Source organism: Sus scrofa, chromosome 1 (assembly GCF_054392235.1).
Source record: "Sus scrofa isolate SSC_HxYL_T2T_F1_AM1 chromosome 1, Sscrofa_HxYL_maternal_Yorkshire_Landrace_v2.0, whole genome shotgun sequence".
NCBI classification, from domain to species: domain Eukaryota; kingdom Metazoa; phylum Chordata; class Mammalia; order Artiodactyla; family Suidae; genus Sus; species Sus scrofa.
The window spans coordinates 79,943,828-79,969,514 of NC_139383.1; the positions used below are offsets into that span (position 1 = coordinate 79,943,828).

At 42.5% G+C, this 25,687-nt stretch overlaps 2 protein-coding genes across 50 annotated transcripts in view; one reads left to right on the forward strand and one right to left on the reverse strand.

Moving 5' to 3' along the window:
* Positions 1-16,945, reverse strand: part of LOC146406163 (uncharacterized) — a 1,231,956-nt gene extending 1,215,011 nt beyond the window's left edge. For 16 of the 49 annotated variants that reach the window (XR_014807261.1, XR_014807256.1, XR_014807273.1 and 13 more), the window contains exons 1-2: positions 16,618-16,945; positions 16,001-16,121 (exon numbers count right to left, since the gene is read on the reverse strand). Coding sequence is in view for 2 of the 49 variants with exons in the window: in XM_084963227.1 (XP_084819353.1) it covers positions 16,001-16,121 (121 nt within the window). In the remaining 47 variants the exon portion in view is untranslated. Of the gene's footprint in view, positions 1-11,279; positions 13,196-13,805; positions 13,944-16,000; positions 16,161-16,617 lie in introns of those variants that run through there. The other 33 variants (XR_014807208.1, XR_014807203.1, XR_014807219.1 and 30 more) reach the window with 7 other exon arrangements.
* Positions 16,946-19,277: 2,332 nt separating this feature from the next.
* MARCKS (myristoylated alanine rich protein kinase C substrate) lies at positions 19,278-25,348 on the forward strand. The gene is made up of 2 exons (XM_021091501.2): positions 19,278-19,777; positions 21,572-25,348. Exons 1-2 carry the CDS (start codon positions 19,676-19,678, stop codon positions 22,466-22,468), a joined length of 999 nt encoding a protein of 332 aa, XP_020947160.1. The 5' UTR covers positions 19,278-19,675; the 3' UTR covers positions 22,469-25,348.
* The last annotated feature ends 339 nt before the right edge of the window (positions 25,349-25,687 follow it).

The window sequence follows — 25,687 nt, forward strand, 5'->3', positions numbered from 1 at the left end:
CTTAACCCAGTGAGCAAAGCCAGAGATAGAACCTGCATCCTCATGGATCCTAGTCAGGTTTATTAACTGCTGAGCCATGAAGGGAACTCCCAATTCTAGAACTTTTAACTGCTATAACAGACAGAATGTATGGTGCCTCCTGTGTAATCACATTTTGTAATCATGATGATGATGATAATCATTGTGAGGATTGTAATTGTTCTAAATTATCTCTTTTTAATACTTTTTTTTAAAATGGAGGAAAAAAAACTGCAAAAATACAATTTGCATATGGATAACAAAATAGAGCCCAAAGAAATCCAGGGCACAATGAAACTAGAACACACCATGCACGAAAATAAACTCAAAATGGCTGAAAGACTTAAATATAAGACAAGACACCATCAAACTCCTGGAAAAGAACATAGGCAAAACATTCTCTGACATCAACCTTACAAATGTTTTCTCAGGTCAACAGAGAAAAGCAAACAGAAATAAAAGAAAAAATAAACCAGTGGGACCTAAGCAATCTGACAAGCTTTTACACAGCAAAGGAAACCAAAAAGAAAACAAAAAGACAACTTACAGAATGGGAGAAAATAGTTTCAAATGATGCAACTGACAAGAGCTTAATCTCGAAAATATACAAACAACTTAAACAACTCAACAGCAAAAAAGCCAACAACCCAATTGAAAAATGGGCAAAAGACCTGAAAAGAGATTTCTCTAAAGAAGATATACAGATGGCCAACAGGCACATGAAAAAATGCTCAACATCACTGATTAGTAGAGAAATGCGAATCAAAACCACTACTGAGGTACCACCTCGCACCAGTCAGAATGGCCATCATTAATAAGTACACAAATAACAAATGCTGAAGAGGGTGTGGAGAAAAGGGAAACCTACACTGTTGGTGGGAATGTAAATTGGTACAACCACCATGGAGAACAGTATGGAAGTACCTTAGAAATCTATACACAGAACTACCATATGACCCAGCAATCCCACTCTTGGGCATATATTCAGACAAAACTTTCCTTGAGAAAGACATATGCACCCACATGTTCATTGCAGCACTATTCACAATAGCCAAGACATGGAAACAACCCAAATGTCCACCGACAGACGACTGGATTAGGAAAATGTGGTACATATACACAATGGAATACTACTCAGCCATTAAAAAGAACAAAATAATGCCATTTGCAGCAACATGGATGGAACTAGAGACTCTCAGAAAGAAAAAGACAAATACCATATATCACTTATCTAGAATCTAATATATGGCACAAATGAACCTTTCACAAAAAAGAAAATCATGGACTTGGAGAATAGACTTGTGGTTGCCAAGGGGGAGGGAGAGGGAGAGGGAGTGGGGTGAATTGGGAGCTTGGGGTTAAGAGATGCAAACTATTGCCTTTGGAATGGATTAGCAATGAGATCCTGCTATGTAGCACTGGGAACTATGTCTAGTCACTATGATGGAGCATGATAATGTGAGAAAAACGAATGTATGCAGTAATGTATGTGTAAAGAATGTATGTGTAACTGGGTCACCATGCTGTATAGTAAAAAAAAATTGTATTGGGGAAATAACAATTAAAAATAAATAAATAAAACCTAACTTGGAAAAAAATAAAAAATAAGAAATTTTAAAAACTTTCGTGGCGCAGTGGTTAACGAATCCGACTAGGAACCATGAGGTTGCAGGTTCGGTCCCTGGCCTTGCTCAGTGGGTTAACGATCCGGCGTTGCTGTGAGCTGTGGTGTAGGTTGCAGACGCGGCTCGGATCCCACATTGCTGTGGCTCTGGCGTAGGCCGGTGGCTAGAGCTCCCATTCGACCCCTAGCCTGGGAACCTCCATATGCCACGGGAGCGGCCCAAAGAAATAGCAAAAAGACAAAAAAAAAAAAAAAAAAAAACTTAAAAAAAAGAAATCCAGGGCAGAAGTAAATTATTAGTGGGTTGCTGCTAACAAGATTTCTAATTAGCACCCAGGAAAAAAAAAAAGGAGAGAGAGAAGGAGAGAAAGAAGCTGAAGAAATCTGATTACTTTATATGGAGTTTCTGTGAGAAGGGTGGGATTAAAAAAAAATCTAGTGCAACTTTTTCCAAGTACTGTTTATTCCAACATCTTTCTGCTTGCCTCTGCTAGGTAAGCTTCAGAAGAAATGTCCAAGCAAGGAGGTTTAAACACTGACTTATATTAAACAGCTCTGGCTTGTAGGATATTTGAGGAAATGCACAGATTAAGAAAAAATAGTTATTAAAAAAGCAAAATGAGGGGATATAGCCGTTTCTTAATCATGTAAAAAGTCTAAATGCTCATTAAAACAAATATTAATTGTGAAATATAATCCTACCTCCATCGTGATAGTTGCTGGCTTGCTGAAAGAAAAAGACAACAACCAATTCTGCTGCACTCTAGCACTTTCTCTGGTCTCTGGTCAGCTTCTCTCAGAATTTCTTCAGGAATTCTGCCCCAAGGGAGAAGTGAAGACATGGGTTCACTCCAAGTCCTCACTTAAAGGAGAGCTCTGCTGATACATATTTGCATATTTCCCTTCTGCTTCTGAATCTATTCAGAGGTTTTCTCTGATTCTCCCTTATTCCAAGAAGAAAAAGAATCCCAGCTTTTATTGAGGACTTACTAAGAGCTAGGTCCCAGGCTAATACATGTATTATCTCAGAATATTCATCTTATCACCTACCTATTTTCATTCAAATCATAACAGAAAACTTCTTACAAACCACACCTTAAAACAACAAAAACAACAATAATATATTATCTTAACCAATACTTAAGATATGAATTTTTATCCTTATCTTACAAAGAAGGAAACTTGGGCTTAGAGAACCTGAATCAACTATGTAAGGTTACAACAGAGCTACCAGGTGTTGGCACCTGAAATTGAACCCCTGTCCTCAAATATGGTAGTCCCGCTGTACCACGGCTGCTTCAGGCCAAGAGTGATTACACCCTCTAAGGACGAGTGTTAATTTTAGAGACAGCCAAAAAGCACAGTGTATAAAATTATATTTTGAAAGTTAACTGAATACTTTTAAATGTACCTAAAAGGTCTAGTATTATTAAACTGAGTGATAAAAATGGGTAAAACAATTTATAGTAATAAAAATTTTCATCATGGGAGTTCCCCAGTGGCTCAGCAAGTTAAAGACCTGGCATTGTCACTGCTGTGGCTCTACACTGCTGTGGCATGGGATAGATTCCTGTTCCCGGGAACTTCCGCATGCTGCAGACACGGCCAAAATATATATAATTTTGTACAAATAAGTACAATTATGAAGTATTAAGATGAAGTTTCTAATGTGGCTTGTGAGGTCTGACTCAAAGAGGATTGTTCCCCAAACTGATCTGAAGATCAACATTTATCTGACGGGTGTTCTGATAAAGTGATCATTTCAAAGGACAGCTGTTTGTTTCTATGCATGCTGATACAATGACAACAGAAATCAATGTTCTCAACTTCATATTCTACCCCTTTCATGCATACATTATTATTATATGTGACATATAATACATATAATGTAAATATAAACAATACATAATGTACCCTATACATATTTATAGAGTGACATAAACATTTTAATGTTTTATGAAATAGTCTTGAAGCCCCATTAAGGACTTAAAAAGAAACTAAATATAAAAACATTGACAAAAGATAACTAGGTGTTGGCCTGTCTGGTGTCAAATATATATATATTTTTTACTGTTTTCTGCCACTAAATTGAATGAATCTTTTTACTATATCAGTAAAAAGAGGATAAAGTAAAAATCAAATTATTTTCAAAAAAGTAGTGATGATGTCTAATACATAAAAGTTCTTTTTGATTATTATAGGATACTCTCAAAACACCATGATTAGGATTTCTCATTGTGGTGTAGCGGAAACGAATCTAACTAGTAACCACGAGGTTTCGGGTTTGATCCCTGGCCTCGCTCAGTGGGTTAAGGATCCAGCGCTGCCGTGAGCTGTGGCATAGGTCACAGACTTGGCTCAGAGCCTGTGTTGCTGTGATTGTGTTGAAGGCCAGGAGCTGTAGCTCCGACTGGACCCCTAGCCTGGGAACCTCCATATGCTGCAGGTGCTGCCCTAAAAAGCAAACAAAACAAAACAAAACCCCACCATTATAATAACATGGATTTTGTAAGGTCAAAAGTTGTAGATATTTTTTGCCATCCAGTGAAAAGAATATAAAACAAATGTAGGAAAAGTTACTACCTGTTTTAGTCAATTAATGTACACTATGTAGTTTAAATTCACTGAAAGTACTTAGAATGTTTATAGTGGGCCACAGCAGATTCACCTACTAGAATAATGACAATAAAAACAAATAAAGAAAGAAATAGGACCTAATTAAACTTAAAAGTTTCTGCACAGCAAAGGAAACCCTAAACAAAACGAAAAGACAACCCACAGAATGGGAGAAAATATTTGCAAATGAAGCAACTGACAAGAGATTATAAACCCCTCCTGTAGCTCAAATCCAAAAAAACAAACAACCCCATCCAAAAATGGGCAGAAGCTAAACAGACAATTCGCCAAAGAAGACATATGGATGGCCAAAAAAACACATGAAAAGATGTTCAACATCACTCATCATTAGAGAAATGCAGATCAAAACCATCATGAGGTACCACCTTACACCAGCCAGAATGGCCATCATCAAAAAGTCTACAAACAATACGTGCTGGAGAGGGTGTGGAGAAAAAGGAACCCTCTTGCACTGTTGGTGGGATTGTAAATTGGTGCAACCACTGTGGAAAACACTATGCAGATTCCTCAGAAAACTAAACATAGAACTACCATTTGACCCAGCAATCCCACTCCTGGGCATCTATCCAGAGAAAACCATGACTCACAAAGACACATGTACATTGCAGCACTATTTTCAATAGCCAAGACATGGAAACAACCTAAATGTCCATCGACAGAGGAGTGGATCAAGAAGATGTGGTCCATATACACAATGGAATATTACTCAGCCATAAAAAGGAAAGAAATAATGGCATTTTCAGCAACGTGGATGGACTTAGCAATTATCATGCTAAGTGAAGTTAGTCAGACAGTGAGATACCAATGTCATATGCTATCGCTTATATGAGGAATCTAAATCTGGTTGGGGGGGTGTGAGGGATGGGCTGGGGGTTTGGGATGGAAATGCTATAAAATTGGGTTATGATGATCACTGTGCAACTGTAAATATAATAAAATTCATTGAGTTAAAAAAAAAGTACAGGGGGAGCAGGGAGATCTGGCCAAGGAAATTAAGTGTTAGTGTGAGAAAATGAAATGGTAAGGATATGAAAAAATATTTTCACCAAGAAGGAAAAACTGGGGGGTTCACATTGTGGCTCAGTGGTTAACGAATCTGACTAGGAACCATGAGGTTGCAGGTTCGATCCCTGGCCTCAGTGGGTTAAGGATCCAGCACTGCCATGAGCTGTGGTGTAGGTCACAGACACAGCTTGGATCCCGTGTTGCTGTGGCTCTGGCCTAGGCCACAGCTACAGCTCCAACTGGACGCCTAGCCTGGGAACCTCGATATGCTGCAGGTGGGGTCCTAGAAGATACAAAAAAAAAAAAGAAGGAAAAACTAGGGTGGGGGACTGGATTGGCAGTTTGGGATTAGCAGATGCAAATTATTACATACAGGATGGATAAACATGGTTCTACTGTGTAGCACAGGGAACTATATTCAATATCCCAAGATAAACCACAATGAAAATAAATATAAAAAAGAATATGTAGGGAGTTTCCATTGTGGCTCAGTAGTAACAAACCCAACTAGTATCCATGAGGATGGGGTTTAACCCTGGGCCCTGCTCAGTGGGTTAAAGGATCCAGCATTGCTGTGGCTGTGATGTAGATCAGCAGCTGTAGCTCTGATTTCATGATTTCAACCCCTAGCCTGGGAACTTTCATATGCCACAGGTGCAGCCCTAAAAAAGAAAAAAATAATAATATATATATAAAACTGAATCACTTTGCTGTGCAGCAGAAATTAACAAAACATTGTAAATAAATTTTACTTCAATAAAGTAAATTTTAAAAGTTAAAATAAAAGGAAAACCTGGTCTTATCTACATAACCACAAAGAAATGTCCGATTTACCAATTGCTGTTTTCTCTTCTCTTCCTCTTAAGGGAACATTTTGCCTCTTCTGGTGCAGTTTTTGCTATGGTTGTGAAACAGGAGGGAAGCTGGCAGGACGCAACCCTCAAAGAATGATGGGAACCATGGAGGAGGATACAACTGATCCAAGATGGCGGCAGATTCAGCTTCCTGTGGTCCTCAAGCCTCATTATAACACTAAAGCATGCTAAATGACATGCCCACAGGCGAAATGACGGTTCCTAGGCGAACCATAAAAGGCAAAAAAGTAGGTGGTGGCCCAATTCCTGGAAATCCCCACCCCTTCTCCAAAATAATTGGAATGATTCTCCCACTCATTAGCCTATGAAATAACCAAGTCCATAAAAACTAACTACCCCACATTTGGGGCCAGAGAACTGCCTTTTTGTTGTTGTTGTTGTTGCTTTGCTTTTAAGGGCTGCACCTGTGCATATGGAAGTTCCCAGGCTAGGGGTTGGTCAGAGCTACAGCTGCCGGCCAATACCACAGGCATTGCAATGCAGGATCTGAGCTGAGTCTGTGACCTACACCACAGTTCATGGCAATGCCAGATCCTTAACCCACTGAGCAAGGCCAGGGATTGAACCTGCATCCCCATGGATACTAGTCAGCTTCATTACCGCTGAGCTACAATGGGCATTCCAAGAGCTGCCTTTTGAGACATGTTTTGTCTATGAAACGTGTATCTCTCTAAATAAATCCAATTACCTCTCATGTTGTCTCTCACTGAATTCTTTCTGTGCTGAGACATAAAGAACCTAAGCTTCATTAAGTCCTGACACCAGGTGTGTGATTTTAATTAAAAGGCACTGGTTGCAGGTCCCAATCTGAGTTCTGGCTAAATTCAATTCCCACCTTAGTTGTGTGGTTTCAACTGAGTCAAACATACTGGAAAAATACATGAGAATTTCAAAATCAAGGCTCTCTCCTGGGCCAAAAGGGAGATTAGTCCATCATGCCCTTCAAACCTGCTCCTTTTTCACCCCTAAGAAGAGAAGCTAGTGGAGAACTGGCTTCCTAAATTGTTTTAAATTATGAAAACAACAGAAATGAATCTGACTAGGAACTATGAGGTTTGTGGGTTCCATCCCCGGCCTCATTCAGTGGGTTAAGGATCCAGAGTTGCTGTGAGCCCTGATGTAGATCGCAGAGGCAGCTCAGATCTGGCGTTGCTGTGACTGTGGCGTAGGCCGGCAGCTGTAGCTCCAATTAGACCCCTAGCCTGGGAATCTCCATATGCCGTGGGTACGGCCCTAAAAAAACAAAAAGACAGGAAAAAAAAAAAAAAAAAGCATATTTAGGAGTTCTCGTCGTGGTTCAGTGGTAACAAGCCTGAATAGTATCCATGAGGATTTGGGTTCAATCCCTGGCCCTGCTAAATTGGTTAAGGATCCGGCATTGCTGTAGCTGTGGTGTAGTCTGTTAGCTGCAGCTCCGATTCAACCCTCTAGCCTGGGAAATTCCATATGCCACAGGTGTGGCCCTAAAAAAGACAATAAATTTAAAGAGTTTTTTTAAAAAAAAAAAAAAAGAATATTTAATAGAGCTATGCTAAAACTTGTAATATTGCTAGTTCTTTGCCAGGAAATGGATGAAAAAAAATTATAGGGAAGAGTTTAATAAACTGTCACTGTGACCCAAACCACTCCTCTGCCTGGAGATTATGGGACAGATTATAAAGAAATTTTGGGAGTCAGCCAGGGAGGGTTAGACTCCAGGTAACCAAAAGTGAGGTGGTTTTTTTTTTTTTTTTTTGGTTTTTTTTGGTTTGTTTTTTGCTTTTTGTTTTTGCTTTTTTAGGGCCACACCCACAGCATATGGAGATTCCCAGGCTAGGGGTCGAATGGGAGCTACAGATGCTGGCCTACACCCCAGCCACACCAGTGCTAGATCTGAGCCACATCTGCGACCTACACCACAGCTCATGGCAAAGCTGGATCCTAAGTGAGAGACCAGGGATCAAACCTGAAACCTCATGGTTCCTAGTTGGATACGTTTCTGCTGCGCTACATTGGGAACTCCTGAAAGTGAGGTTTTGATGAAGGGAGTTCCAGGGGAGAAATCTGTGGCCTTAATGCCTGGAGAGGAGAGGAACTACCTAGGAGGTAACTCAGGCAGAACACATCAAAAAGCTCTACTTCAGTTTTAGCACTGGTTGGGAAAATACCGGAGATGTTTGAAAGTTTAAAAATGAACATAACTTGACAAAGATAATCCATGGGGTGTTCTGAGCTGTAGTAAATCAAACAATGAGAATTCCATTACTTTCCTTGCAACTGAATTATTTTTATATTTCATAAAATCGAACTAACAGTCATTTTAAAGAGAAGAAAAGGGAGTTCCCGGCATGGCGCAGCGGAAATGAATCCAACTAGGAACCATGGGGTTGCGGGTTTGATCCCTGGCCTTGCTCAGTGGGTTAAGGATCCGGTGTTGCCTAGAGCTGTGGTGTAGGTCGCAGAGGTGGCTCCAATTCAACCCCTAGTCTGGGAAACTCCATATGCCGTGGGTGCAGCCCTGAAAAGACAAAAGACAAAAAAAAGAGAGAGAGAGAGGAAAGGCAACATAAGGAAAAATGTGTCTTAGATATAAAAAGAAGACAGTGGAGATGCAAAGAGAAGTTTGTGGGCTCACCAAACAAGCCAAAGCTTTAGGCTTTGTTTTAGTTTTTTTGTTTATTTTTCATTTTAGTTTTTAATTCTAAATGGTAGTAGAGGAGTTCCCCTGGTGGCTCAGTGGTTAACGAATCCGACACTAGGAACCATGAAGTTGCTGGTTTGATCCCTGGCCTCGTTCAGTGGGTTAAGGAGATGGTGTTGCCATGAGCTGTGGTGTAGGTCGCAGTTGAGGCTTGGATCCCACGTTGCTGTGGCTCTGGTGTAGGCCAGCAGCTACAGCTCCAATTAGACCGATAGCCTGGGAACCTCCGTATGCCGCAGGAGTGGCCCTAGAAAAGGCAAAAAGACATACATACATACATACATACATAAGTGGTAGTAGAGAGTTTAGCCATACTGAATCCTAAGGCGGTCTTATATCTAGTTCTATTCTTAGCCTGGAAAGTGAGGGAGAAGAATGAGTCAAAAATGTCTCCAAGAAAACTTTTCGGAATGTGATGTTGGTTTGGGTTGGAAAATGATAACCTGAGTTTGAGGGAGAGGTGAGAAACCAACATTCAGAAATGCTCAGATCAGTAAGGAGGCAGCAGAAAAATAGAGATGTGGAATTTGGGCTAGCAATTAGGATGGGAAATTATGATGTTAGTGTCACCAGCACTGAGGCGGTATTTGAAGCAATGAGAATAAAACTCAACGTCAATAAGAAACATGTCATGACTCTTTCTACTATCAAAGTAGAATGGATGTGGGAAAAAAAAAAAGCTAAACAAGGGCAGAGACAGCAAGATGGTGCGGTAAGAAAGTTCCTGCTTGTTCCAGCTGACCACGAGATACTGGCTGCTCCAAGAACCTAGAGTTAGGACTTCAAGCAAATTACTTAACTCTCTTATAATTGGGAATTAACTTAGTTGATGTCAATTTATTGTGGGCACTAAATGAAATAACATGTATGAAACTGCTTTAAATTTTAAAACCTACAACTGAAATGTAAATCACATACCAACTGCAGACTTAATGGAAGAATGCCCGATTGTGATCACCCCTACATTCTCTGTTATGATTCTCTTTCTTCCCAGGAATGCTTACAGCCTTCCTACAGTGGTGCTGCGAACGTCTGCACCTTCTCACCTCTGCTCTGACCTCCCAGCCACATATCTTGATTTCATTCCCAAACATAACTTCCTCTCTCTAGTTCAACACCCTATTTTACCGACACCTCAATGGCTTCACTCTGCCCTTGGCAAGACTCACCCTTTGCCTCCAGAAAAGATAGAAATGAGGTCCGGGTGCAACCTAACCATGTTATCGAGTTACAACCAATATCTAATTTGTGATAACTAATGTAGTTAGTTCCTGGATAAAGTTACTAAAGATGTTTCCAGGTTCAAGAAGCTGATCTGTCAGATTCTGAGGGCGGGGGAGAGAGAGAGAGTGTGTGTGTGTGTGTGTGTGTGTGTGTGTGTTTGAATGCTAATTCTCATTTTATAGATGTGGCACTAAATACTTCTCTCACAGTGCATAGATAAAGCTGAATATCCTCTCGTTAATTTTTAGTGTCTTTTGGGCATTTTTGTAACCTCCAGAAGAACTGGAAATACCCCATAAAATTCTTACCCTAAGACAGCATGGTATCCAGGGAAACAGTGCAACAAGCTTTGGAACCACCAACAGCAGGATTCGGAACCCAACCCAGCCCAGACCACTTAACAAGCAGCAAAAACTTGAGCATGTTATGTAACCTCTGTAGGACTTGATTTGTGAAAACAAAAGAAGTAATGGTTCCTCCCTTATAGGATTACTGTGGGGGAGTTCCCACTGTGGCTCAGCAGTAACAAATCTGATTAGTATCCATGAGGATGTGGGTTCGATCCCTGGCCTTGCTTAGTGGGTTAAGGATCTGGCGTTGCCATGAGCTGTGGTGTAGGTCGAAGATGCAGCTCTGATCCTGTGTTGCTGTGACTGTGACTGTGGCATAGGTTGGCAACTGCAGCTCCAATTCGACCCCTAGCCTGGGAACCTCCATATGCCACATGGGTGGCTCTAAAAAGCAAATTACGGAGTTCCCATTGTGGCGCAGTGGTTAACGAATCCGACTAGGAACCATGAGGTTGCAGGTTCCATCCCTGTCCTTGCTCAGTGGGTTAACGATCCGGCGTTGCTGTGAGCTGTGGTGTAGGTTGCAGACGCGGCTCGGATCCCACGTTGCTGTGGCTCTGGCATAGGCTGGCAGCTACAGCTCCAATTAGACCCCTAGCCTGGGAAACTCCATATGCCGCGGGAGTGGCCCAAGAAATGGCAAAAAGACAAAAAAATAAATAAATAAATAAATAAAATAAAAATAAAAAGCAAATTACTGTGGGGATTCAATAAGCTATCGCAGGCAAAGCACAATCACCCAGTGCCTGGTATAAAGTAGGTGCTTAATAAACATGGGTTGAGAAAACAAATGTCATCCTTCCCAATCATTCCATCAGAAAGCCTATCAGACTTGGGGAGTCTTACTGAGGTCTGGTTTAGCAAGCTTAGTAAAAACTTGTCCATTTATTGATTGCAACAAGTGATTTCCAAAGATCAACATCTTTTTTAAAAAACTACATTATCATACAACCACTATGGAAAACAATATGAAGTTTCCTCAGAAAATTGAATATAGAACTACCATATAATCCAGTAATCGAATCCCACTCCTGGGCATATATCCTGACAAAACTTTTATTCAAAAAGATACATGCACCCCTAAATTCACTGCAGCACTATTCACAATAGCTAAGACACAGAGACAACCTAAATGTCCATCAACAGAGGAGGAGATTAAGAAGATGTGGTACATTTCACAGTGGAATACTACTCAGCCAAAAAAAGAACAAAATAATGCCACTTGCAGTAACATGGATGCAACTAGCAAATCTCGTACTAAGTGAAGTAAGTCAGAAACAGAAAGACAAATACTCTATGATAGCATTTATATGTGGATTCTAAAATATGGCACAAATGAACCTGTCTCCAAAATAGAAACAGACTCACAGGCAGAGAATAGACTTGTGGTTGCTAAGGGGGAGGGGGAGGGAGTGGAATGGACTGGGAATTTGGGGTTAATAGATGCAAACTATTACATTTATAATGGATAAGCAATGAAGTCCTGCTGTACAGCACAGGGAACTATATCCAATCACTGTGATAGAACATGATGGAAGATAATGTGAGAAGAGTGCGTATGTATGACTAGGTCATTTTGTTGTATAGCAGAAATTGACAGAATATTGTAAATCAATTAAAATAAAATATTTTTTCTTAAAAAAATAAAAACTACATTACCATTTGGAATAAAGATAAATGTTCAATATAATTTTATACTTTAATTTCTAGAGCCATAGAATAGTTCAAGTATCTCCTTCTGGCCAGGGATTTAATCTACTTTTTAATACCAGAAAGTATTTATGACTTCAAAATAACAATGGAAAATTAACCTTTGCATGCTTCCTATGCTATCATGCTGAAAAGTTAACTTTCTTTTTTCCACTCTCACTTCTGGCTGACCCATTAATTAGATAACTCTCTAAGACTAGGAAACCGATTCTTTTAATGTAATCTTTGATTGCTTTTCTTTATTTACTTGCCTGTTACCTCTGGAAACAAAGATGGGAAGGCAATTATCTCCCTCTCCCAACTCAGCTCTTTCAAAAGCTGATATGGGAAGTTTTCAGCCTGTCCCTTGGAGGGTTAAATACTGCAAATTCTAGGAAATGCTATGTAGATAAGTTTTGATTCAAAATTTCTTTAGAAAATTTTTTTGTTTTGTTTTTCCTTGCACTTTTTTTTCATCTTTCTCTGATTTACAATATATCTTACTCTTTGGTAATCTTTTCCAATATAAAAAAACTCTTGCTAAGCCAATCAATATGCCTGAAGAGCAGTGACTAAAAATATACTCAAGCTTTTAGTGGTTTTTGTGGTAATCAGCTAAGTATCTGGAGGGGGTCTAAAGTTTCAGAAACTTCATTCCTATTGTAGGTGTGTTAGTCCTTGAATCTTCAGATCAGATAATCAGTGACTTTGAGGTTTCCTAACTATGAAAGAATCTGTTTGAGTACTACTGGAGAGTTAATAAAGAACACTAAAGCAAAGTTTAAAGTTTCAGTACATGGTACCAATTTAAAAAGTTAATAAAGCTCCTACTATAAACAAAATATGGGATCCCACTTGCTATTACGACCATTTGAGATCTTATTAGATTCCTAAAATCAGATAGCCTTCAACAGATAATGGGTAACACAATAGTTGAATTTCATTTTCCAAACCTTGCTGAACATCAATTTCTGTAAAATGGGCATAATAATACTGGTCCATGGGTTTTCTGGAAGGGTGAAACACAAGCCTAGCGCAGGCTCACATGTCTTCCAAGAGGTTCTCTTCCCTTCCTCATTCTGTTTATCCACATCTGTACAAAATCATAGAGGATTAACTAAAATGGAGTTTTATACAAGCAAAGCCATTTTAATCTAAATATTTTTTGCACATATTGACTGTACAGGTATAATAAAAATTGGGTATAAGTTGGGAAGCTGAATAGATGGTAACCTTAACAAAGATTGTAATAGATACAGTTATTCAGTTAAAAGTTTATATGAGAGAAAAACTTTGATATGCTGATTAGGCATCACTGGAATTTAGCAATCTCAAATGGGCATTCATCATTGCTCTAAAATCTTACAAGGCCCAGGAGTTTCCTTTGTGGCTCAGTGGTTAATGAACCCGACCAGTAACCATGAGGATGAGGGTTCAATCCCTGGCCTTGCTCAGTGGGTTAAGGATCTGGCGTTGCCGTGAGCTGTGGTATAGGCTGCAGACGAGGCTCAGCCAAGTTGCTGTGGCTGTGTTGTAGGTTACAGCTCAGATTTGACCCCTAGCCTGGGAACTTCCATATGCCATGGGTATGGCCATAAAAAGACAATAAAAAGAAAAGAAAAGAAAAGAGAAGAGAAGAGAAAAGAAAATCTTACTAGGCCCCAAAGGTCTCAGTCCCCTGCATCCCAATCATTATTCCTCACCTTCTATGACATAATCAAACTCCAATTCTCCCATCTCTTCCTCACCCTCAGCTGATGAATTTCAAAGGCAGATAGAAAGCATCAGAAGGGAGCTGTCTCATCTTTCAACCAGTAAATCTTGGCCATCCTCTTCTTCCTCTGTTACAGGAAAGGAGTAGACTCTGCTTTAAACTTGGCAATGTGCCCTCCCTCGCCATCCCCTCCTTCATTCTTAGGGGCCTCTTTTCATTCACTATTCCTTCTCTCTCTTATAGCTATAACATTTTCCCTGCTACTGGATTAATTTCCGGAGCAGCCAACTTTGCTCTACTATTTTGCATCCAAGACAACACAAACCCAAACAAAAAAACACTACACCATCCCTTTCTAGCTATTGCCCTGTCTCTCTACACTCTATAGACCCAGTCAAACTTCTTAAACAAGGGACTATTTATGCTGCCATCTTCTTTACCTCCCATTCACTCAACACACTAAATCTGGATTCCACTTTCAACACAGGAAAAAAATGGCTCTAGACCCTGTATCTAGTAACTTCTGTATTCAGTATACAGAATGCTGTTCTGTAACTAGCAACAGTCAATGGAAACTTTTCTGTCTTTATTTTGTTTGACTTCTCAACAGCATTTGACCAAACTAAACACTCCTTGAGACATTGTCTTCATTGATTTTCCAGACACCACACTCTCCTCCTTAGGGATTCCTTCTCAGTCTTTTTGCTTCTTAGGGCTGCACTGAGCCGCATCTGTGACCTACACCACAGCTCATGACAACGCCGGATCCTTAACCCACTGAGCAAGGCCAGGGATCAAACCTCATGGATGCTAGTCAGATTCGTTTCCACTGAGCCACGACGGGGAACTCTTCCTTCTCAGTCTTCCTTGCCAGCCAGCCTCCTTTTCTACCCAACCTCTTTCTTTTTTTCTCTTCATTTATTTTTATTTTACTTTATTACTTTATGTTATTATTCTTGGCTTTATTAAAGTATAGTGGACAAATATCTACCCAGTCTCTTAAGGTGAAATGTATTTAGGGTGTGGTCCTGCACTCTCTTTGTCTACTCTGGCTTCAGAAAATATGTACATATGCAATGATCACATCTATATTTACAGTCCAAACTAGTCTTTGAGCTCTTTTGCAAATTTAGCTTTCCCACTAGGATATTTTATAGACACCTCAAAATATAGCCAAACCAATCTCTAGAACTTTCTCCCAAACCCATTTGAACTCTTCTCCCTTTAGGGGTTTCGCTCTATCTGAACACAAACTCTCCAACCTCTTCCCCTGGCGCTGGCCTACTCAACCTTTAGGTTTCCTCTTAAATGTCACTCCTTTGAAAAGGCATTCTTAAACAATCTGAACTAAATTAGAATATCTTATAGCACCCTTTAGATCAATTGTAAGCTGATCTTTTACAATTACTTATCTATTTGTGATCTTTGTGTTCAATTCTGACTTCTCCTTCTCCTGTCAGAAGTACCTTATCACCTCCCTCACGTCTTCAAATCTGTTCAGTTTATCTTCTCAGTGAGGCCTCCCCTGACCTCCTATATAGAATTTCAACCTTGCACTCACAACCCCCTTACTTCCTCTAGCCCCAGCCCCAACTCAACACTTACATACTTCTAGTACTCCATAGAATTTGCTTATTTCCATAGAATTTAGGTTTATTAAATTTTATTTTTCTCCCCATTCTAGAATGTAAGCCTCATAAAGATTTTCTTATCTCTTTTGTTCACTGATATGTTCCAAACACCTAGCACGTGATAGGAAGTGGATAAATATCTTTTGAATGAATGAGGGGCTGTGTCTGTTCTGCTCCACACTATATTCAATTTCTGAGGAATTAAAGTTCAGATAATATAAAATCCAAGAAGAAAAGTGGAGCACAGGGCCATAAACACAGTGGAATCTTATCTTTTGTGAATGAATACATGGTAAATGAATGCTTTCAGATGAAAAAGGCAATCTAAATAGTGGCTCTCATCTTTATTTTTTTATCATTGTTTTAAGCACACAGTTAATCCCGTTCTTTGTTCTCTTTCTTCATATTCTAAGAAGTTTTAAGAGATAATGTGAAGTGGGAGCTACAGGAGAGGACAGACATGTTCATGCTTGTTGCTGGTGGCAGCTGATGTCCAGCCTCTTCCTGGTACTTAGCAGAAGCTGAATAAACACTTCAGGAATGAATAACCAACCTGTCCAGTGAATCTGTGCCATTAAGGGACGGTTAGACAGCACCAAGCAGCAGTAGAAGTTGGAGACTTGGAATCTACCATCTGACAAAATCTGGAAGCTTCCTTGGGCCTGTTTCTTCATCTGGCAAGAGAGGAGATGAAACCAGATGATCCACTTCACCTAAAGCAGATAATCTACTACACTGTAAGCTCCTGGAGGACAGGGACTGTATCTCTCATTCACTGATGTGAAAACAAGGCCATCAGTATGTCTTGCATACAGCAGGCCCTCAAGAATTTGTGGAAATCTCCCTAAAAATTCCTTCTATCGGCTAACATTTTAAGGAAAAGATAACTTGGAGGTATCCTAAATAAATCGTCCTTTTTCCAGAGAAAACATATACAAACTGTCATCATCTTGGAAATACCCTAGTGCATGGGGAAGAGTGCAAATAAAGAATAAATGCCTGTTTCCTCCTGGTGAGTTGGTTTATAGGCATTACCAGTTCTACATTTTCACTATGACCACTGGGCTCTTTAATCATATTCATATAAGTAATCATATTTCTCTACTTAGACCTTTATTTGAAACCTTTAGCTCTGGAAAACGCTGAACTCCTGAGAAACTATGTACTTACACCGTACAACTTCCTACTGGTTCCAGTCTTGTTTGGCGGTCCTTCCCAGCCATTATGTAGTTTCGGGGGCAGAACGACCTCTTCCCATTTCCCAGCCCCTTCCTTCCTCACCCATTCTCCGCCTTCATCCCCTCCTGCATTCGCAGCTTTCTCCTGGCTGGCCGGACGCTGGGAGAGGTTGGCACAAAGCTCAGCGCCCCCCGGCAGCGTCCCGCAAACCGCCTCCCCCTGCCAGTTACCGGGGAGTGTCGGCTTCCCAACCTACGCTAGAAATGCGCTCTTATCGAAAGAAAAAGATCTTTTCTACCCCAAACTACGGACCGCTCGTGGGGAGTGAAATCTATGTGTTTACACTTGTTTTCTATCCCCGGAGCTGCGGAGAGAATTGATTGGCTCCCTCGCGCCCGCGACGCTTGGGGTCCCCCCCCCACGCCCCGCCTGGACCCCGCCCCCTTGCGCGGCCATCTGCTTGGTTGTCTGTCTCCAGTCTCTCGCTCAGCATCCCTTTCGCTTCCCTGCAACTCCCCCGCCGGCTCCGCCCCTTCCCCCTCCCCCCGCTCGGGGCTCCGAATCTTCCCCGGCCGTTGCCAAGGAGACAAGCCGATACCAGGCAAATAGGCATTAGAGAAAGAAAAGGGGGGAAAGCTACAAGGCAGCCTGGTAACAAAGAAGCAATAAAAGCAGCCCCCAAATGGAGGGCTAAGAACCCGTCTGGAGAAAATTTGAAAACGAGCTAGCAGTCACCCCAAATTTAACCGGGAGGGGGATGTAGACGAAGGGACTTGGTTCACTTTTGGGGGGCGGGGGCGGTAATCAACAGCCTAAAAGTCTTCTGAGAATCGCCTGGATGGTGGCTTTGGATCAGCCCAGTTGGCTTTTCAAGTTGGAACTCCGCTAATACAAGGGATTCGCATCCAACGCGGCGACTGGGGTCTTGGGCCAGGCCAGCGGGCTCCCTTAAGGGTGATAACACGTTTGGCAAGATACACTTTTACGGAAACATCTTAACATCAGTTCTGGGGGATATGACTTCATGATTGAATGATGCATCTGAATAAGTGGACAGTGAGAAGACGAGGCTTCATGAAAAGATATGCAGCTTGATTTTCAAAGCAATAGTTGAACAAAGAGTTATTGGCTTGAACTAACCGTCTTTTTCACTCAGTGTGACCCATTTCCCTACAATGAGCTGAAAAATAAAACTGTTTTAGAATTCAGAGCCAGCACCAGGAGAAATGAACCATTACTTCGACTGCTTCTCACCTCCATAAGCAGAAGATAATTCATTTCAGGATCACTAAAGGTAGCCTGATTTGGACACAAGTGAAAACTTTGGGAGCAGAAATGTAGGTGATAGGAGAATGCTTATAAGTGTGTATCCTTGATTTTTAGCCCCACCCTCTCACCTTCTATTCTTTAAATCAGTGCTCTGTCTTTCACGCACAAACAGCTTCTGATACTTCGGTGGCAAGGGTTACAGATGGAGGTACCCTGGGTTCCTTAATAGAAGCTTCCTTTCTAACTCAAGTTAGGCTTGAAGCGTTCAGGGTTCTTCTTGCTATCTCTCAATGTGTAATTTCTCCTTAGAACTGTAATAGTCAATCCGGTTGTTCAGAGTTTCATCACTGCTGTCTCCCTGCCTTCCAGGAGCCCACTGGCTTGCATGCACACTTACGCACGTTCAGAAAAAAAAGAGTCCATCCCATCCTGGCAGTAGGCTGAAAAAAATTCATATCGACGCGAATTGCCTCTTAACTGTAAATATAGATTCGTACACTCTATGCTGTAGGATCTCATTTCACCCTAGAGAAAATTGTCATTTCACACAGCGATAAAATGTAAACCTTTTCGATCTTTTGTACATGGCCCTCACTTAATTTTGTTGGGGGGAGGGGGGAATCATTAATTGGATTGGGGCGGGGGAGAAGGTTGATGAGCGCCGTAGGCCAATCTTGAAATATTTTATTTCATGCCAATGTGGGATAGGGAAGGGAGTGTGGCTTCGGCTGCTTGCTGCTTTTGCATTTTCCACATCTGGCCTACAGACCTAATTCTAACTCGCGATCTCGTTTGATGAAATTCGATCTTCTTGGTTTAAATACCTTTCAATTTCGGGCGATTTCGCATTTGCAACCGTTAAAAAAAAAAATGCTGTTGAGTATCTGTGAAGTCAATATGGAACACAGAGAAAGAAAACATGCTGCACACAAACCCCAACCATTGTCTTAAAAACTCGCATAGACACACATACACATAAACACACGGAAAGATGGGGGAGGGGAGAGGGTGGAAGGAGACAGACGCAGATACAGACAGAGGAGAGTCAAAGCAAGTCAAGTTAACGTTTTCTCCGCCCCCATCCACAAGTACTCCCCCTCCCGCGTTAATTAATTACAAACAAAGCAAACCAATCAAGTAATGCATTATTATTTTTAAGCCGAGGGAGGCGAGAGGCATGTATTTTTTAATTGATTTATTTATTTGGAGGACATTAATTCTCGGTATGAGGCTGATTTTCAAACCGTTTGCAAAGCGCGGCTCCATTGTTCGAGGCGAGCGCAGGCCCCGCCCCCTGCTTTGTGTGCAACGCGCGGATTGGCCGGCGTGCGCGGGGGCCGCGTCAGCGCCCGTGAGCCCATTCATCTGTGCACTTGGGCGTTGGACTCCGCATCTTATTAGCAACCAGGGAGATTTCTCCATTTTCCTCTTGTCTACAGTGCGGCTACAAATCTGGGATTTTTTTTATTACTTCTTTTTTTTTTAAACTACACTTGGGCTCCTTTTTTTGTGCTCGACTTTTCCACCCTTTTTCCCTCCCTCCTGCGCTGCTGCTTTTTGATCTCTTCGACTAAAATTTTTTTATCCGGAGTGTATTTAATCGACTCTGTTCTGTCCTCTTCACCACCCCCACTCCCCCCTCCCTCCGGTGTGTGTGTGCTGCTGCTGCCGCTGCCGCCGCCGCTGCTGCCGCTGCTGCTGCTCGCCCCGTCGTTACACCAACCCGAAGCTCTTTGTTCCCCCCTTGGATCTGTTGAGTTTCTTTGTTGAAGAAGCCAGCATGGGTGCCCAGTTCTCCAAGACCGCTTCGAAGGGAGAAGCCGCTGGGGAGAGGCCCGGGGAGGCGGCTGTGGCCTCGTCGCCTTCCAAAGCGAATGGGCAGGTAATTTCTACCTGTGGTTCTGGTCATTTCTTTGGTATCTTTCTCTAGTCCCTACGCTTCCCCTTCCTTCCTGGTCGTGCCTGAGGCGCATTAGGCGGAAAGGAGAGAGCCAGATTCCAATATGAAAGTTGAATGGAAAGCGATAGCCTAAATTGTAAATTTCTCATAGGTGGTGTCTCCCCCTGCCCCAAAGTGGTGGTTCCCAGAAAATCCTGGCGAATTCTCGTGTAGACGGGAGGAAAGAAGTGATAAATTGTCTAAAATGGCGTGTTTGGAGCTTGGCAGAACGTGACTAGCTAGGTGCTACCCCACACCCCCACCCCCAGGCAGGTTGCATTTCTGTTGGGTGGGCACAAAGGTGTTTGGGTGTCTCGTGTTTGTTGTCGAGACTGAGTCGCCTTCAGGATATCTGAACTGGTGTGGTTGTGTAAGTGGGTAGGGAAGTGGGGGGGCGCAATAGGGATGGCGGTGGAGAAAGCCTAGGAGGGAAGGGCTGTCTCATTGTATGCCGAGGCGGCGTGCCCTGGGTTCTTGGAAAGGTGACTGGCCGGTTGGCTGGCTGGAGGTGAACAGAAGGGTTTCACTACCTTTTGATGGGCTTTCCTACTGTTCTAAATCCCTGTTCGTAGCTGTCTAATTACACACACATCTGACTTTTAAGTGGATGGGAAGACTGGGTCCTTGAAGAACCTGTCCAGATGGTCAACAAGAGGCAATTCGTGTGTTTCAGTCAGGGCTATTGGTGTGCGTGGCGCCTGGACCACTGCAGGGGCTGCCCCGGCGCTGCCCAAACCTAGGCGGATGGCCACGGTTGGGTGGGCGCGAGAGGTCGGCCAAGGGTGGTTGCTTCACAAACACCGGGCACGCACCACGCCTCTTTTCCTAGAGCAGAGGCCGTGTTGCTTCGCTTGCCCTAACCTAATGGGGAAGGCGAGCTCTGCCAAGAGGCTCTGAACCCGTTAAAAATGCAAAATGAACAGCTGGGGCGCGCCACGGCTTCGCAAAATCCCGGGCGAAGGTGGGCGTGGAAGAAAGGCAAGACCTACGAAATAATGGGTTTCTCTCTGCCTTGTTTGTATCCCAACCAGGATGCCACCTGAGCTTTGTTTGCGGACTCTGGGCTGCGCGATCCCGGCTCGGGGGCGCCTCGGCCAGCGGGCAGGGCCCGACCCGGCAGGGCGGGGTGGCCGGCGGCCCCGCCCCTCGGCGCCCTCCTGCGCCTAGCTCTGAGCGGTGGAGGCGCAGCGCCCCCTGTCGACCCCAGGCCTTAGGCGGGCGAAGGGCGTTTGCGCGGGCAGCCTAGGCGCTTCTCGCAGAAACGCTGGGCTGCCCCCTGGGAGTTCTTGGTGCTTTGAAGCTGTCTTTAGAGTTTAGAGGGAAAGAGGGATGTGCAGTCTAGGCGCAGATCACCACCAGCTCTGGCTTCTGTGCCTTCTTCCAAAGGGCGTTTGGTGTATCATATTACATGGCTCCTTTATTCCAAAGCTCGTGAAGGAATGCTGGAATGGTTTACCCGTTGCTCTCCACGTTTTGGACTCGGGCCCTTTTTAGTCTTCTGGGCATTTTTTGAGTCGTCTAGGTTCCCGCTGTACCTTTAGGCACTTGAAATGGCACTGCCCCTACTTCCTCCAGGAACCCTAGTCTGGGCATCCGATCCCGCGTCCCCGTAAGGGAGAGGGCCTCCAAAGCTAGTCAGGCCCGTGAGAACACTGGTCCCTCCAGCTCCAGGGGCGGGGGCGGTAATGACGGCGCCCCGGCCACTTCAAGTGACGCTCCCGCTTTCTCTGCCCGCAGGAGAATGGCCACGTGAAAGTAAACGGCGACGCGTCTCCTGCGGCCGCCGAGCCCGGCGCCAAGGAGGAGCTGCAGGCCAACGGCAGCGCCCCGGCCGCTGACAAGGAGGAGCCCGCACCCGCCGGGAGCGGGGCGGCGTCGCCTGTCGGGGCCGAGAAAGATGAGGCGGCCGCCACCGCCCCCGAAGCTGGGGCCACCTCCGCGGAGAAAGAGGCCCCCGCGGAGGGCGAGGCCGCGGAGCCCGGTTCCCCCACGGCTGCGGAGGGGGAGGCCGCCTCGGCCGCCTCCTCGACGTCTTCGCCTAAGGCCGAGGACGGGGCCACGCCCTCACCCAGCAACGAGACCCCGAAAAAAAAAAAGAAGCGCTTTTCCTTCAAGAAATCTTTCAAGCTGAGCGGCTTTTCCTTCAAGAAGAACAAGAAGGAGGCGGGAGAGGGCGGTGAGGCCGAGGGTGCTGCCGGTGCCTCCGCCGAAGGCAGCAAGGACGAGGCCGCCGGGGGCGCGGCTGCGGCGGCCGGCGAGGCGGGCGCAGCCTCCGGGGAGCCGGCGGCGGCGCCGAGCGAGGAGGCTGCTGCAGGCGAGGAGGGGGCGGCGGGGGGCGACCCGCAGGAGGCCAAGCCAGAAGAGGCTGCCGTCGCGCCGGAGAAACCGCCCGCCAGCGAGGAGACCAAGGCCGCCGAGGAGCCCAGCAAGGCCGAGGAGAAGGTCGAGGAGCCGGGTGCCAGCGCGGCTGCCTGCGAGGCGCCCTCAGCCGCAGGGCTCGGCGCCCCAGCGGAGCAGGAGGCGGCCCCCGCGGAGGAGGCGGCCGCCGCGGCGTCGTCAGCCTGCGCAGCCCCCTCACAGGAGACCCAGCCCGAGTGCAGTCCAGAAGCCCCCCCAGCGGAGGCGGCAGAGTAAACGGGCGAGATTTTTTGAGATAATCGAAGAACTTTTCTCCCCCCAGTTTGTTTGTTGGAGTGGTGCCAGGTACTGGTTTTGGAGAACTTGTCTACAACCAGGGATTGATTTTAAAGATGTCTTTTTTTATTTTACTTTTTTTTTAAGCAGCAAATTTTTTTTTCTCCCCTCCCCGCAGATCCCATCTCAGATCATTCTGTTACCACCATTCCAACAGGTGGAGGAGAGCTTAAATACCTTCCTCTGCCTTGTTTCTCTTTTATTTTTATTTTTTGCATCAGTATTAATGTTTTTTGCATACTTTGCATCTTTATTCAAAAATGTAAACTTTCTTTGTCAATCTATGGACGACGTGCCCATATATGAAGGAGATGGGTGGGTCAAAAAGGGATATCAGATGAAGTGATAGCGGCCAGGATGGGGAAATTTAAGTGGTACGTAACATTGCCAAGATAATGTACCACTAGAAATGGTGTAAAGGCTTAGTCTTTTTTTTTTTTTTTTAAAGAAAAGTTATTACGATGTATTTTGTGAGGCAGGTTTACAACACTACAAGTCTTGACTAAGAAGGAAAGAGAGGGAAAAAAAAAAACCCAATACCCAGATTTTTAAAAAGATCATAGTCTTAGGAGTTCATTTAAACCATAGGAACTTTTCACTTATCTCATGTTAGCTGTACCAGTCAGTGATTAAGTAGAACTACAAGTTGTATAGGCTTTATTGTTTATTGCTGGTTTATGACCTTAATAAAGTGTAATTATGTATTACCAGCAGGGTGTTTTTAACTGTGACTATTGTATAAAAACAAATCTTGATATCCAGAAGCACATGAAGTTTGCAACTTTCCACCCTGCCCATTTTTGTAAAACTGCAGTCATCTTGGACCTTTTAAACACAAATTTTAAACTCAACCAAGCTGTGATAAGTGGAATGGTTACTGTTTATACTGTGGTATGTTTTTGATTACAGCAGACAATGCTTTCTTTTCCAGTCGTCTTTGAGATTAAGGAAAAACTTCAGATGCAATGGTTTTGTGTAGCATCTTGTCTATCATGTTTTGTAAATACTGGAGAAGCTTTGACCAATTTGACTTAGAGATGGAATGTAACTTTGCTTACAAAAATTGCTATTAAACTCCTGCTTAAGGTGTTCTAATTTTCTGTGAGCACACTAAAAGCGAAAAATAAATGTGAATAAAATGTACAAATTTGTTGTGTTTCTTTATGTTCTGATAAAATACTGAGACTTTGAGGTCTTAGTTTCATTTTGAGGAAGATCTCACATGCCATCAAGATCTTGTGGTTTTTAATCTGAAGCTTTCAAACTCAGAAATTTATAAAAAGTAGTATCAGATTACTGACAGAAGTATCTTACAACATTCCATGTCAAATCTGTTACCATTTATCTGCATTTAGTTTTCATTTAAAAATTGAACCGTTATTTTTATTATGGTTATATAGCATGTCAGGATGAATCACTTAAGTACGAAAATGGTATGATCCGAAGACTATTTAAATGTCTTATGTGAAAATTTTATAAAAACTACATTTTTTGTCATGCAGGTCCAGAAATAAAATTTTACTTATTTAATCCAAACTGCAGATGGATCATGAAAAGTGACTGAATATATTTTGAAAATTGATGGTGTATTACCTGCCAATGTAATTGTTAGTGCTTGGCTGATTTCCAAATTATAGTTTAGATTATGTGTTATGCTTTAGGAGAACAGGCTTATGTAAAGAAGTAATGGTAATGAATGGATGACATTGTCAGTTTATGGGCCTTTAGTACTTGCCTCAATTCAGTAGTTGCAAGCGGTTTTTTTGTTTATTTTAATGAAAGTAGTGTTAGCATCTTGTTATTCAAAGGAAAAGAGAATAAAACTCCTTTATATAGTAATAATCCTTACTAGTCTACTTTCTTTACTTTTTCCGCCCCATAACTGGATTTATTTTCTTCACTGGACCCTAAACTGAACTGAGTTTTAAGATAAAGATGGGTATTAAATACCATTACTTCACTAAATGCAAAGAGAATGTTTACGCACACCTGCTTTGCTGTTTTTGAGCAGTGTGCCTTGTAGGGTTCACAATGAATCAGTGAACCACATTTGTAACAACTGAATGCCAAATCTTAAACTCATTAGAAAAATAACAAATTAGCTTTTGACATGCTCTTTTAATTGGAATAATAGATCATAAATAATAGTTCATGACCTCTCTTTACCAAATACCTTCCCCACTGATAAAAGCAAGTAACACTTAGAAGCCTGTGTCCTTTTAGTTGGGGTTTCTTGGAGGATGTTTAAAAGTTAAATCTGGTAACCAAAGGGCTGCTTTATGGGGTCTTCCTCCTTAACCAACTTTTTCTTAAATATCTGCTTGGACAAGTACAGCACCTGGTATGTGGTAGGACTCAGAAAAAAAAAAAATGCATTTAAAAAAGTAACTCCTGAGTAGTCAAAAATACTGTGTAGTCAACTATATTGCTAGGTTTGTTCTTTTAACAGCTGGAATTTATTAAGATGCATTACTTTGATTTTAATCATTGCCTAAAACACTTTGGGTGGTATTGATGGAGTGGTGGATTTTCCACCAAATGATTAAGTGACATTTGACATATATCTTTTCATCCAAAGTTTTGTACATCACATTGTTTTCTAATGGAAAAATGTTAATATGGCTTTTTGTATTACTAAAATAGCTTTGGGATTAAGGAAAAATAAATAACTCTTGTACAGTTCAGTATTGTCTATTAAGTCTGTATTGGCAGTATGTATAATGGCATTTGCTGTGGTTATAAAATACTTCCTCTGGATTATAATAATCATTTGATCCAATTCCTATTGCTTGTAAAATAAAGTTTTACCAGTTGATATAATCAAGCTTGCTAAAATAGGATTTTTTATAAATTTAATTTTAAAAACAAGTTTTAGAGAAAATTTTTAAATATTAAGTGTTGATAAGTATTGTTTAAGGAATTTAGAAGGCATGCATGACACTAGAATTAGGATATAAAATTATATCCATTGAAGGTGAATTATACAAATTGTAATGATAGAACTTTATAGCATATTTGAGAAACAATATCATTTATTCACATTGTCCTCATATGAAAATAAACTTAGTACCATTTTGCTGTTGAGATTAAGGATTTGGGGGAAGGGTGACTTGGTTTCATGTATTTTAGGTAGATCCAGCTAGGAAGGGCATGTACTTT